General features: G+C 34.0%; 2 protein-coding genes across 3 annotated transcripts; one reads left to right on the top strand and one right to left on the bottom strand.

The window, feature by feature from the left end:
- Window positions 1-2,883: 2,883 nt before the first annotated feature.
- Window positions 2,884-5,460, bottom strand: LOC111884608 (probable polyol transporter 4). Of its 2 annotated transcripts, none has more exons than XM_023880911.3 (2): window positions 4,944-5,460; window positions 2,884-4,460 (listed from the first exon to the last, which is right to left on the bottom strand). In XM_023880911.3, exons 1-2 carry the CDS (start codon window positions 5,170-5,172, stop codon window positions 3,079-3,081), a joined length of 1,611 nt encoding a protein of 536 aa, XP_023736679.1. In that variant the 5' UTR covers window positions 5,173-5,460; the 3' UTR covers window positions 2,884-3,078. The 2 variants fall into 2 exon arrangements, with proteins under 2 accessions (XP_023736679.1, XP_023736680.1); XM_023880912.3 differs by having other exon boundaries at window positions 4,811-5,086.
- Window positions 5,461-11,741: 6,281 nt separating this feature from the next.
- LOC111884628 (auxin-responsive protein SAUR15) lies at window positions 11,742-12,116 on the top strand. Its single transcript, XM_023880928.1, has one exon. The coding sequence runs from the start codon at window positions 11,742-11,744 to the stop codon at window positions 12,114-12,116; it is 375 nt and encodes a 124-aa protein (XP_023736696.1).
- The last annotated feature ends 3,542 nt before the right edge of the window (window positions 12,117-15,658 follow it).

Below are 15,658 nucleotides of genomic sequence, written 5' to 3'. Positions count from 1 at the left end.
ACCAACTATCCACAAATGGCCCAATATTAAGGTCCAAATAGGGGGAGTACGCTGGGTGTACCCTCCTTGGTACGCGAGGCGTACACACTAAAATGCAGCTGAGGATCGGGGCTCTGACCCGCTACGCGGGGCGTAACTTCGCTACTCATAAAGTCCTTATAACCTCTTAATGGCTTAAGCTCTTAAGCCCAAACTTCAGATCCCTAGGCTAAATACGCATAAGATTCATAAAATCTCAAACTTTATCACTTGGGACGTCCAAAAGCTCTTAATCTAAGGTCTTAATCCATTAAGACCTATATATCTCACCCATGGAACAACTACAACCCTTGGGACCTCATTTTTCTCACTCAAGACCTCTCCAAAGGTCTGAAAGGACAGATAATCTCGGCCAACACCAAGCATGAATCAAGATGAGAACTTTGGGACAAGAAAGATGCTAAAACTTCACAACACTTAGATCTATGCAAAATAAATGGCAAGCAAGAAGCTTTATACCTCAAATAAGCTCCAAAGGATGATATCTCTTCAGATCTACAAGCTCCAATCGATCCTTTCCTTCCTTGACAACTTCTCCTTTCTTCTTCTAGCTTTTCTTTTGCCAAATGAGCTTCCAAGGCCAAACACACCCAACAATGGAGGGAATACGGGTTTCTAGGGTTTCTGTGGTTAAGGGTGAGCTTAAGGAGGCTAGGGTATGCACCAACATGTTCCTTATATAGTGGCTGACCCTAAATTTAGGGTTTTAGAACTCTGAGAGTACGCTGGGCGTACTCAGCCTTGCACCCGCGTCCATGCATGCCTTACGCTGGGCGTAACCCCAGCTTACGTTGGGCGTACTCGGCGAGTTCCCAATTTCATACTTGCCCCTCATTCTCCATTTTTCCCACAAGATGACCAAAATATCATTTCTCTTAAATCCCGGTGACTCACAATTAGGTACTCTTAGGAACGGGGCGTTACACTAAATTGGTATATTCTTGAATTAGAAGCAAAGACCTTTTTTGGGTTACCCTCATAAATAGTAACTAAATAGAACCAAAAATTTGCTCTCCCTCATCTTTCTCATCAAGTCTTCTAATTACTAGGGTTTTAGGTACAAGCTATTAGAGGCATTCAAGCTTTTGGTGCTTGCTTTCCAAGGAACTTCAAGATGATTTGTGGTGATTATTTACTATAATAATCAAAATGTATGTAACCCTAATCTTTGTGGGAATTTTGATTTTCATAGGCTTTCCTTAGGGTTTCTTGATATTCATAATTTAGTGCTCTCAGTAAAGAAACTGTAGATCCTTTCTAAGTTGCACGTGAACTTACAGGTTTAAGTGTTTTTCCGCTCATATGTAATTTTATTACCTAGAAAATCCAACAAATACATGAAGGTAATACACACATCATCAGTTCTAACTTCTATATTTTACCAACTCATAATCAGCTCATGTCCTATCCGTCAATAACCATAACAAAGTCAAGTCTCAACTTCTTGAAACAACTAAACTTCATGTTTATATAGATAGTTCTTTTGTTCTTACACCTATAAAAACATTTTTTCAAAGAACTATAGAAAAATAAAATTCCAGCCTTTTTTTACTTACGGCACTAATACCTCAGGATGATACTAATAATGTGTTCCTATTTTGTAAGTAATTGTACATGATCTAATTTTGCATATATATGGAATAATGGAAATCACTAGTATGTGGCAATTAAAACTCTTTGATAAGGTTTTTGCAAAAGGGCTATTCTAACCATTAAGACGGCCCACACCACTATAAATGGGATACTCAACTGTTTGTTAGGTGGGCTTAGGTGGGCTGAGGTAAGAACATAGTGGTCACAAGTGTTAGAGAATTGTTAAGAAAAGAAATATTGAGTGTTTGTTTTCCATATATGACTGTTTCAGTTTTAATAATGATGATTATTTTGTCTATTTTATTTCTTTGTCGTTTCATCTACTAGTTGTTTGGTATGAACTAATCGATGAAGGAGTACTGATACTATTACATTAGAATGAGAAAAACTATTAGTTTTGTCAATGAATACTTTTTTAAGGATTTTAGTTCCTTCTATTTTGTTAATTTTCAATTTGTAATTTAGAATTTTAGTATTTAAAGGTTTTTTTTTTTTTTTTTTTTTTTTTTTTTTTTTTTTTTGTATTATTTTAATCTATTTGGTTTTTAATGTTCTGCTTATTATGTTTTTTTTGTTTGTAACTAAAAATTGAAGTAATTATAATTTAATAATATATAAATTAAAGTTGAAACTAATCAATTTTGTTATATATAAATTAATTTTTTTTATAATAATTCAAATCACGTAAGGCTAACCAAACATATAAGAATAAGAAAATAAGAATAATCACAAAAAGATCATATGATTATGGAAAGTATAAAGAAATTATAGAAAGTATAAAGAAATGACCTAATTTTTAAATATTTACCAACATAATCACGAATTTGGATATGGATTATAGTGGATTTTAATAATATACAAAAAATATTTATTTTTTTCTTTTTAATTTGCATCGAACTTTTTTTTAAAAAAAAAATTCTCTATGCTTTAAATTTGAAATGTTAATATCACTGGTTTTAATAAAATGATAACTTTTTATCAAATTTCGGTAAAAACAAAAAAATCTTGAACTTTTTGATTTATTCATCGAATTTCGAAGATGTTTTTAAAACTGCACAGTACGTTTTCTTTCTATCGTAACACTTGGTTCAAATATTAAAATTCATTTTTTTTATAGATAAATTATTTTTATTGTAACCTGAAGTTTGTGCAAAACAATATTTGATTTCGTCAGAGAAAATATAAAGATTTATTTTGATTACTTTATTTAATGCAATAGTTACACCAAAGTATAACAAACATGACAAAATCTTTAAAACAACGAACACATTCTTTTGTTTAAATGCATGTTTCGACATATCCTCTTTCTCAAACATTTACGTGATCAATACAAACACCAATAACAACACATCGCTACTACTCCCGTTTCCAAGGTAAAAAAATATCGTCAACAATTTACAACTTCCTATGCATATAGTATAACTCATTACGACATCTAAAATCCACTTAATTCCCTTCGTTTTTCACCAACTGTTGAGTATCTGATAACTCTACTTCCTCTTCATTCCAATTCCTGTCCTTTTGGAACAACAACTCAATCTGTTCCAACGACTTCCCTTTCGTTTCCGGAACAAGTTTATAAACAAAACCAACCGACAAAAACGAAAGAATTGTGAATATAAGAAACGTTCCCGCCATTGAAATCGCACGAGAAACTGATAAAAACGACATTGCCACGACTCCACTGCAAACCCTGTTTCCGACCGCTCCCAATGCCGATGCCTGAGCTCGAAGACGTAATGGAAAGATTTCCGATGTTAGAACCCAACAAACCGGCCCGATTCCGATCGAAAAGAAAGCTACGTTTCCACATATTGATAGAATCGCTAATTCCACTCCGAGAGTTGTTCCTTTGAACAACGAAAGACTTATCGCTAGACCGCATAAACAAACCGTCATTCCGATGGTGCTAACGTATAACAACGGTTTTCTCCCGATTCTATCGATGAGCATAATGGCAACCAAAATGAATAAGGTTTTCGCGATTCCGACGGCTACGGTTGCGGCCAAGAGTCTCGACTTTTCCTCAATTCCGGCGGTTTGTAGAATCTCGGGACTGTAGTATACCGTCGCGTCGATTCCGGTGATTTGTTGGAAACATTGGATTCCAAATCCCGTGATGAGCATTCTTCTTAAAGCAGGAGATGGATTTAGTAATTCCCGCCACACGGCTTTCTCTTCTTGATTCTCTCCGGTTCCGGCTCCAGTTCCGATTCCGGCTGCCTTCAGGATTTCAGATAGTCTCTCCTCTACCTCGGCTTCGATTTCATTTGTTTTCATCAAAACGGATCTAGCTTCATCGACTCGGTTTTGCATCACTAACCATCTTGGAGACTCCGGAATTATGAACAATGCGAATGCTATGAACACCGATGGAAGGATTCCGACAGCTAACATGATTCGCCAGTTTATATGTGAAGAAAATCCGGAAAACGCATAGTTGGACACATATCCCAAGAGAATCCCGATATTAATAAATATTTCAGGGAAGGAAGTGAAGGAGCCTCGAGAGATGGTCGGAGAAATCTCGGCGATGTACACCGGAGCAATCATGACACCAAAACCGATTCCAATTCCGGCGAGGAGGCGACCCATCATCAGAACTTGGAAACTAGGAGCTAAAGTCATTATTAGTGCTCCGATCTGAAATATAATTGCAGCTATGCCCATTGTCCATTTCCGGCCAAGTGCATCGGAGGCACGGCCGCCGCCTAGACTGCCCAATAGGGAGATGACACTCAAGATTCCGACGAGAATTTCTTCTTGAAACTCGGTGATTTTTAAATCTTCTTGGATAAATATGATTGCTCCACTCATAACACCCACATCTGAAAATTCAATAGTTCTTGAATCAAATTTCAATATTGCATTAGTAATCACATTGACACAATACACAATTAGCACAATTAGCACAAAGGGATACGCATCGAATAATGTACGATATGCATCAGGTATCTGTACGTAACAGTTTTTTTTAGAATGCATTTAAAATTCCAATGAATTAGGCGAAATTAGGTATTATAGCATTTATGTCGTGTAGCTTGGAAACGGCTGACAGCCTAAACACATGGATCGCATGAATCTTTGCTGTTTCGATCAAGAACATGATTCGAAATCTCGGTTTTTTTGGGGATTCAAACGAAAGATCAATTAGATGAGGTGATGAAGAAAGTCAAACCTTAAATCCAGCCCAGAAAAATGGTTGTAACATCAGCTGAAACAGTTGTACATTTGTCTGTCGGCTACAGACTTCTAAAGCTGGATTTGAAGGTTTGAGATACCATTAAAGAGATAAGAAAAGGATCGAGTACCATAACCAAGGAGGACATTGTTGAGCGATGCAAATACAGCACAGGCGAATACATATTTCCTTGTGCTTTTCGTCCTTTCCTGCTGTGTCTGTTTGTACGGTGCAACCTCCAAATCATCATCGCTGTAATCGTTAAGCTCAGAATCCATTCTTCTGTATTTGTTCTTCGCTCCAAGAGGAACACTAGACATACCATTATCACCACCACTCCCATTTTCTTGGACACCCATACTGTTAACGACCGGAAAGATACCAATCGATTGAACGAAATCCCAATTAACTTATGGGTTTTCCGATACGAAGTCCGATGAGAAGAACCCAGTAAGGAATTGGGTTAATTCATCTCGTCCGATGAGATCTGGATTGGGGAAGAAATCAAGAAGTTGAATATGTATCTTTATTTGAAAACTATGAGCAAGTGGGACCCTTTAAATGCGATGTAAGGTGATATTTGTGTAGGATTGGGAGAGAAAAAAGAAAGAATTGTATGACTTTATGTATAACGCGGTTTGTGACCCTTTAAACCTTAAAACAATTTAAAGAAGAAAAGATGAAGATGAGCTTTCGAGGTAACCGTAGTTGATTGCAACTATTTCCATTAGAAAAAAATATATATTCTTTGATATTTATCTAGATCTAGATATTCTAATATGATATAATGTCAATATAAACGTTTACTTTCATAAGAAAAAAAGTTTACACATAAAAAGAAAATATTAAATGCATATTTATACAACTACCGACTACGTGATTTTCTATCTATCGGAGTTAAAATCAAGGATCTGGGCCTTGAATGGCTGACCTAATGGGCTAAGCTCAAAAAGGCAGCGAGTCATATCTGAGTCTTTATATTTTCTGAGATGGGCTTTGGCCCGTTCATATAAAGTCGTGGTAGACAGTGGTCCAAATTACAAAATAGCAGGGTTGCATCTTTCTTCCCTACCCAAAAATCATTAATCGGGTCCGCATTTTTTTTGGATATATAAAAAAACTCTAGTTTCTTGTATAAAGGAATAATAAAAATTAGGAAAATTATGCATAAAACTTCTCCACTAATAAGCAATATTCTGATCAATTTGATTTTTTTAATCTAATTGATTATGTGTGGTTTACGATCAAAAACTTCAGAAAAAGATAACCATTACAAATCAAATACTAACCTAAATCGAAATTTTGACCGGCAGGATCAAATTAAACATACCATAATAATAATAATAATAATTCTAACCGCATAACAACTAAGGTGCTGTTTGTTTTTTCGAAGCGAAATTTTATGAAGTCTGCAGACTACCTCTGCAATCCTCTGTAGCAGAAGAGGTGGAACAAACGGTTGCAACCTATAATAAGAAGCATGTTGTTTTTTAACATCTGCAGACTGCTGCAGTAAACTGAAATTTAAATAAACTAATTTTATAAACTGAAAATAGTTCTCAACACCGAAATTTAATAATTCTAGCTTTAAAACATTGAAATAATAATAAAAAGAAAATGTAAAAAAACAAAAATATAAAACTTTTTTTTTTTAAACTTTAAAAAATATAAAAGAAGCTAATAGTTTTATTCTAGAAAAAAAACTAATTTTAAAAAACATTACAAAAGAAAATAATAAAAAAATTAAGAAAGTATTGCAAACATTGTCTACAAAGTTCGTAAAAAATTACACACGTTAAAAAAGATGCAACTGAAATTGAAAATATTATTAATAAAACGGTAAAAAAAATTAAAAAAAATCATGTTAAAAAAATCGTGGAAATTATAAAAATAAATTGTGTCACATCCGTAAATAAAATTTAAGAAAATCAAAGTTTAAAAAAAATTTTAAAAAAAAAGTTATACAAAAATTCTTAAAAAAACACTTAGAAAAAATGAAAGTTGAAGAGGTTAGAAGAGACAAGTAAAGTGCTGCGCCACGCAGCACACGCGCAGAGGTTTTGTAGTCTGAAGTCTTCCAAAAAACAAACTGCTGCGAGAGGGAAAGTGTTGCGCGTGTGCTGCGCCGCGCAGCAATAAATGGTTTGAAGAGGTTTTTATAGAAAAACAAACATCACCTAACTAATTGGTGTTTTTACATGGATTCATATATCAAATATTTATTTGCTCCAAACAAGAACTTTAATTGTAGCACGGCCGGCCCTAAAAGAGTTCAAAGTGTTCGATCGTACAGGGCCCCGAATAAAATAGGGCCTGAAATTCATCCTATTAACATAGTAACTAACATAGTAACGTTATATTATATATAATGTTATAGTCATGTTTTGCCGAAGTTTATTTAGTCCAAATGGTTGAAGGCGTGCCCCTTATAAACTATAAACCTGGGTTTGATTCTTTTTAAGCCTTTTTTTTTTGTTATCTGGTTGCTTTTTGTCATGATATATATAAGTAGGAACATTTTTGCCATACATCTATTAGTCTAGTTGAAATGGTAAGTGTGCATATGTGTCTAATGGGTAGGCCAGCCTCTATTCAATTCCTACTAAGCTTTTGGATTTTAATTTTTTGCATTCCGTTTATATAATATTGTATATAATATTTTTGTTTTATTTTTAATTTTATTTTTAAAAGGTCTTTTTTCGTGTTTGCATAGGACCTAAAATAAGTTGGGGTCGGCCCTGAATTGTAGGCTAGTTTCCTGTTGGATAAATTATAATATGGTCCAGTGGTTTGAGGTCTTTCTTTGTTTGGTTTTGTTTTCAAATTGGTCTTTACTTAATGCAAAATGATTGATTTGTCTTTACTGATTTCTTTTATTTTTTATACTATTAATTAATGGAAAACTATTAATTAAATATACTACAAATATATTAATTAAATAAATGGGTACCTTTTAATTGAAAACCCAAATGACTACCATCTTCTCAGTGACCGGAAAACCAACTCTGGCCACTGTCACATTAAACTCCGTCATAATAACGAGTCTAGAGTGTAAACGTTCACGGTTGAAATGAAACCGATACAAAAAAAAAAAAAAAAAAAAAAATCAATGATAGACTTTGGAAATCTTTAAGGCAATTCGAAATTTATATTTCCATTAGTCTTTCATAAAAAAAATTTTAAAAATAAATAAATAGGTGGGTCAAGTGACCCACCTTTACCTAGCCTCAACACAAAGCTTCGACCACCAACACTACTAAACTTTAGAAATGCATTTAGGAAATCAAACACGTGTATAAACAAAAACACATGCACACAAAAACACACATAGGCACAAAACTTGCAATATCACCAATCTTCTGAAATAATAAACATATTATTCTCTACACTTATCATTCATCTATAAATTTGAAACACAAACCACCATCCCTAAACTAGATTAAAGGACATGAAGGAAATTTAAGAGAAGGACAGGTGGAGTAGGACTCAAGAACGAGATGTTAAAAAATCGGGATATTAGAATGCTCGGATCAATGAAAGTTGTAACAACACTTTCATATTAAAGCATTTCGAGGGTACATTCGAAAATCTCTAATCAGATAAAACTCAATGTTCAAAAACAAAGAATGAAGAATATGATATGATCTTGTATGTACCATAAAAATGATAAAATAAATAAATAAATAAATAAAGGGCATATAACCCTTGCCTGAAAATTGACAAGAAAACTTGTTATAAACAGTTTCACAACCACCATACCTTATCATAAAATTTCCACTAAAAACGGGTTCAAATACAGGATCACAAACCAGGTTTAAGACAAAATTTCGACCCCAGACAGGGGCTTTAGCCCTTAGGAGATATTTCTCAACTCTCTACTTGAGCTCGTCCCTCGATTGAGGTATCATCCCTTGTATCTTCTTCAACCCAAGGAGAAAGCGCCAGTGACAAGGAATACCTCATGACCCGTGACATTTAGCGTTACCAGAGTAAACCTATCGTAATATGCTCTTATTGATTCTCCCTACTTTTTCTTTAATGCCATGATTGAGTTCGCATCTCCCTTACCCTTCCTTAATTGCATGAAATTATTGAGGAAAAGGTACCATAATTGCTCAAAGCTCGAGATTCTTCCAGTTCGTAGTGCCTTGAACCAATTTTCTCGCATATCCCGATAGCGTAACGGGCGAATATGTGCATATGAATCGCTTATGCATCCTCAGTGACGTCATCGTCCACTCGTTAGTATCGATGTGCTCGTATGGATCGGTGGTACCATCGTATTTTGGGATGTTCAGTATCATTGTCGAGTGTGCAATCTCATATTGTAAAAGTTCCTGGCTGAAAGCGGAGTTGGACCTCCTCACCAGGCTTTCCATATATGGACATGAAAATCCACTATACGTCATGAATTATTGATCGTAATACAGGTTGCCATACGTCTTATTATAAAATGTTGCCTGTGATATGTAGCATTGCTGCTTTGAGCTTATTTGCATGCTTTGCTGCATTTATTAGCTCGATCCTGGCTACTGGCAGATGTACAGATTCGGTCCGTGCGACTGTTGTGTGTAGGGACTCGACTGTTGTGCCAATGATGAGTAAGGATTAGACTCTTGAATTTAGTGGTACTTGAGGAATGGGTCCCTGCATTTAGTGGACGTAAGGATTGAACATTGTCGACTGTTGTGCGATGTGTGGAACATGTGACATGCCTGCTATGGGGGAGAATTGATAGTTCGACATTGGTTGTTGCACGAATGACAACATGGTTCTTGGGGACCAAGTGTTTGCCTCCACTTGCTGCAATAGTGACTATGGCTGATAAAATGGTGGTTGTGACTGTTGAATCAGTGGTTGTGACTGTTATATCACTGTTATCTGTGGGTTGCGATCGTGGTCGTGACCAGATGCTCTGCTGTGACGGGTGGAAGTCGCCATAAGGTGGTTATTTCCACCATCGTTGTTTTCCACGTGGAGCCTAGTGCTTATGCAATTGGTGTTTGGGTGGAGGCTTGTCCTTCTGATATAAAAGCTTTGCGTGACGTCGATGACGACATAGATCTAAGTGGATTTGTCTCTCCTCCGCCGGACGGCGTAGGTCCTTTTCCCGTCATTGCCGACGTTTAGTGTCGTATCAAGGTTATGTAACTCTGAGTATACGCCCGGATGGCGCCAAATGTTGTGATATGTACTTGGGTCTTAACTCTGTCCCTTGATGGTAGCAGTTGGGTTGAGCCATGTAATCACAACAATGAAGAAAGAATGTTAGCCATCGTCCGGAAGGCAGTCCCGGGACGAAGCTCTGACAGTCTAGTTAGTATATGTATGAGGATATGGAGATTATGGTTTAGGAGAATAGTGAGGTCATCCCTCCTTCTAAAGAATAAGGGTTCCTTTATACTTGTTGTCATCTGCACATGATCCCAACAATATCCTTTGTCCATTCTAGGCCGACAGGACGTGGAGGAGTCCTATTGGTGGATCTTGCGCCACTAGTGGTCATCTGCTATTTGTGCAGAAGAAACGGTAGACAGCGCCCTGAGCGCTACACTTGTCGCTTTAGGGAGTGACCAATGATGTTTTGGCTTATTTTAGACCGGAGATTGTCGTTTGGAGTTGGACCTAGGCGCGAGAGTGCCAAGTACCAAGGCTCTAGCACGAGACCACAGGGGTAAGGGCATGGATCAGGCGCTAAGACAGACAGTGACCGTTAACTAGGTCGTCCTAAAGATAGTGTTCTCGATATCTTTAACGTATTCCTAGAGGGATACATTAACAGTAACGAATGTTGACTGACGTACTGAAAAGGGAAGTGATTCGTACACAACAGTTTTTTGTCATACACAACAATTTATGCATTATAGAGTTGTACAATACAACATTTTAAAGCACCAATTGTTGTGTATGGAGAAAAATTATTGTGTACAAATCATCTCCCTACTGAAAAACATCACATGGTCTTCATCCGCATATGCAATCAATATGCTAATATGTTATGGAAACCTCTGTTTAAAAATTGATTATATATATATATATATATATATATATATATATATATATATATATATACATGAAAAACTTAAAACAAGATAATAATATATTTTCATTTAATAAAGATAAAAGAAAAAACTTGATATAAAAACATATTTTTTTTAAAGAAGCTATATGTATATAAAAGAAGTTAGCAAATGGTTTTTAGCCTACCGGTAAAGAGTGACAATCTCAAATGAAAGGTCATGTGTTCAAGTCTCATTAAAACACACAGGTGGTTTTAGGAGTAGGTTAGTTTGACGGTTAAAAAAATATAAAAGAAGTTTATTGAACATTTTGAAACACAAAAAAGAGTTTAATTGAGTAAACATCATACAACCGGTAATAAGGATATAAACAAAAATAAATTGTTTATAACCAGAAATTTACTAAAAAAAAGTTTGGTTAAACTAAAAAATATGAATAATTATATATTAAATTTCAAATTTCTCTACTGAAGTTTATTTTGTTATATTAACCCTTTGCTTTTATTGTAGATGGATGAGGTTTTTTTTGTATAATCCAGTTGCTACACGTCTATATCAATTATAGCACAACATAGGGACTCATTTCTCTTACACATAACTAATAAAAGAGATATGCAACTCTTAATAACCATCTTCTAGTATATAACAAGAACAAAAGAATATTTCGATTCGGGGTTAATTACAAGAGCAAATTCCTCAATTTTAGTTACAAGTCTCAATCATTTCTGATATAAAATAATTGATTACTCTTGTAAAAACTATAATATATATGTAAGTTTAGAACAAGCCAATAAGACAAATTTAGAAAGAAAACAAACACAAAATTCAAATGTTTTAATTTAAAAAGCCAAACATGAGCATTTCCCTTCCATATCCACTTCACATACACTTCTGTTTATTTTTGATAAATGATGGGGAAGAAGATTAGGTCCTTTAGAAAACTAGCAATGAAGATTAAGGTCAAAGGTGTCTCGTCAAACCACGAATCACAGAACCAGGAACATTTGCTAGGGACATATGGTGAAAATGATTGCAAACCATCAACCCCAAGAGGTTTTTTTGTGCTTTATGTTGGAGAGGAGAGGAAACGATTTGTTATCCCTACGCGTTATCTTTCCCACCCACTATTCAAAATGTTGTTAGAGAAAGCTCATAATGATGAATACCAGAAGAACGGGTTGATGGTGCCATGCAGTGTAGCTAATTTCCGAGAGGTGGTTAACAAGGTGAATTGTTCTAATGGCATGTTTGATCTTGGGAACTTGGTTGAACAACTTATTTGACCTCAACAACGTAAATAATTTGGCCTGTTATATTTTGATTTTAATTTGTTTTACTTTTTAAACCGTTTGAATTTTAGTAAGTCATTTGACTATTGAATGGAATTTTCTGGATATATTTTAATACTATCAGGTTACTATTGAATGAATTATTTACTTATGAAGATTAGGATAGAAAAACACTGAATTTACCAATAGATTGTTATACACATTTTTTTCGTTTTAGTTGTTATGCACGTGTTACTTCTTATATTTATCTATACTACTTTATAATACATGCATAATTGTGGGTCGTATAAATTTTAAGACTAAAGTCTTAAAACAATAGGTGGATTTATAACCATTAGATTTAATATAAAAGGCTTAGATTTAATATAAATGGCTTAGATTGTGATCCCTGTAAATATGTTTAATTAGAGCAATAGAAAATAAACATTATCACTAAACCCTTAATATAAATACTAGACATTTACTCTTTCCATCTTATATGTAATCGGACAGCTAATAACCCAAAAACCCTAGAAACTTACCAGCCACACCTTCACCACGTTCTTGGTTCCTCTCTCTATCAACCCTAAAAACCATTAAAACCACTATAGCCTCCATGTTCATGACCGTCACAGTTTTAAGCATCGGTTCAACAACCTCTGCTACCAACAAAATACTTTGATCAGCGCAAAAACGACATTGACATCATTCCAGTTAAACAACGAGGCGATAGCCTCACCACTACTCGCCACCATTTATGCATAGTTGCTCAACGAACAACCACGATCTCTTCTACTATGTCTTCTACTGCCTTTTGAACACCTTCTACGACTCGCTCCACAGCTACAGTCGTTGACAACCATCTACAACTCTCTCCACCAGCAACTACAAGCAGCCGCTAACTACATTAGCCACACATCTCTCTTCGCCGACCTCTCTCTCTGTTTCATCGAAACTCTAAGGGCGTGTTCGGCAAAATTAGCTGGTAGCGGACAACGTTTAATTTTGGAGCGTTTTGTTTAGTTTAAAAGTTAAACGCTTCTGTCGCCGAACAAGACTTTTTTATTTTTTACTAGCGTTTTCTTAAAAATTAGAAGCCAGAAGCTCCCAAACGCTACGTACCAAACACGCCCTAAATATAAACTCTTAAATGTGTTACAACCAAAGCCATATATAAGGGTTTTGTTTATTTTTTATATATGGATTTTAATTAATATGTGATTTTAGTGATTTGTGCCATGACCAATGCTAGAATATGGAAAGCACACGGTTTGATATTACCTGATTGATTTTGTTCTTGAATGTATTTTGTAAGAGTTTTGACTGAAAGATCTATGTTCTTATTGATTCAATTTTTCTAAGAGTTTTGAGAAAACTAATTCAAATTTTTTTTACATTTTATATGGGCTTTGAGAAAAATGTAGACTTACTTGAGCGATAAGTTTTAGATTTCGTATTGCATCTTCCTCCTTAATAAATGAAGGTTTTTTTGCCACGTGTTAATCTCTCATGAGTTTTGACACTTGTCATTTTATGATATTTTTGAAATAAATATTATCCACTTGTCAATTTTTGATTTTTTTCAATTTCTAAAATTAAAATTATATATACTTATATATGTAAAGTATTAAATATCATATATATGATATTAAATTGCAATAAATACATTTTTCCTTTCTTATTTTAAAGTTGTACATTAAAAAATATTTTATGTTTACACTTTAATTTAATGTTTATTTTTTTTTTTAAATCAACCCGTATAATATACGGGTCTCACACCTAGTATCCTAATAAATGAAAATAATTTTGCCACATGTCCTTCTCTCATTCAATTTGCCACATGTCATTTTGTCATAATTTAAAGATATATTTATTTTCCACTTGTCATTTATTTCATTTTCCATATCTAATATATTATTAAAATTAGTTTCCATAAATTAAACCTACCATAATGATATTAATTTTAAATTTTAAATTTTAAATTTTAAATTTCAATTTCAAATAAATTTACAGTTTAAACATTTGTTTTTAACATTTTGTTATAATTAACTTGTTTAGTATATGAGTCTGATAACTAAACAATAATTTTAATTTATTTATTTTTTGCATGTTTTTTTCTCATAATTTTTATTTATTTCAAATTTCGAATTCAAATAAACTTCTCATTTAATCGTTTCTATTTAACATTTTGTTTTAATCAACCTGTATAATATACGGGTTTCACAACTAGTTTTATAAGATTTTATAGTTGCATGTAAATTCAAAAAACTATATATATATCATATCTCTATTTAACTATTTTGAACTTGTAGATATTGAGAAAAAGGATTCAGATGTGTTAATTTTATGTATATTTTGAGAAAAAGCTTTTACATTTATTTGTATTTGTATGGTATGTTATAGCAAAAAATTTAGGTTCAATATACTATTTTTATATATGTTGAGAAAAGGCAAAACGGATTTTAATGTAAGACAATATATTAATTAAAGTATTTTATCTGTTTCAATAAGTCTAATATCACAATATAAAATTTTCTTTGTTTTTCGGTAGATTTTATGGTTTTAAGTTTTAACAATAGATTACATAGATAAAACAATAAGATAGTCTTTTTGTAGTTTTTAGTTTTTAGGTCGGACGATATCATAGCGGGAAAGGGGAGAGGGAAACTTCCCACATTGGAATACCATCCCTTGGATGAGGGAAGCAACCCGTAGGAAAGAGGTGGGGGAGGGGGTGCGCACTGTATCTCTTCATGCTATTGGGTAGTTTTCTTTTTTTTTTTCTTTTTTTTTAATATTTATAAAATTATATACCTATTAAAAAAATATAAAAAATAAATCAAAATGCATGGTTTTTAATTCCCTACAAAATAAGTATAATATATGTATGAAATATATTTAAAAAAAAAAAAAAAATAGTGAGGAAAACTTTCTACCCATTCTTTGGGTTTCAGGTGAGGGAAAGGTTGGTGTGGCCCACAAAAAGTGAGGGAAACATCACTCCCATACCGTCTGAGTTAGGGATAAAAGTGGGTCCAAGCCCGGACCGACCCGGAAAATCCGAGACCGGTTAACGAGATTTTGTAGAATCGGAAACCGGACCGGTATATAGGAACCGGTTCCGGTTCAGTTCTGGGTACGGTTCCAGGTAAAGTGGGTCTAGAACCGGAAAACCCTGAAACATCAAAGTGGGTAGGTTGGAACCAGATAAAATGGGTTTAGAACCAGAAAATCCAGAAAAACCAGAATTTTTTGGTAATTACTTACTACTTAGTGGGTTGAACTTTGAAAACTTTCATATTGATATCCTGATTTTGGGGGATTAACTCATTGAATATGAAACCAAAATTAACAAAATTATAGTCTAAAATCATAAACAAACTTTAAAATAAACTCTGGAAAAAACCGCATATCAATACGAGTTTAAACGAATGTGATATCCATGTGTTAACATTTTCACATAATACAAAGTATAAAAACAAATAGCTGAAAAATTGAAAATTTTCAGTTTGGATATCCCGACTTCAGAGGACTGTAAATCATTGAATGTTAAACCA

Source organism: Lactuca sativa, chromosome 3 (genome assembly GCF_002870075.4).
Source record: "Lactuca sativa cultivar Salinas chromosome 3, Lsat_Salinas_v11, whole genome shotgun sequence".
Lineage (NCBI taxonomy): Eukaryota > Viridiplantae > Streptophyta > Magnoliopsida > Asterales > Asteraceae > Lactuca > Lactuca sativa.
This window is presented reverse-complemented; position numbering and strand designations above follow the sequence as displayed.

Excerpts from the sequence above, each read along its gene's own strand:
- LOC111884608 (XM_023880911.3), bottom strand. The coding sequence starts at position 5,172 with ATGGGTGTCCAAGAAAATGGGAGTGGTGGTGATAATGGTATGTCTAGT. Across the intron at positions 4,461-4,943 it reads CAATGTCCTCCTTGGTTATG|ATGTGGGTGTTATGAGTGGA; the intron begins GTACTCGATCCT and ends TTGAATTTTCAG.
- LOC111884628 (XM_023880928.1), top strand. The coding sequence starts at position 11,742 with ATGATGGGGAAGAAGATTAGGTCCTTTAGAAAACTAGCAATGAAGATT.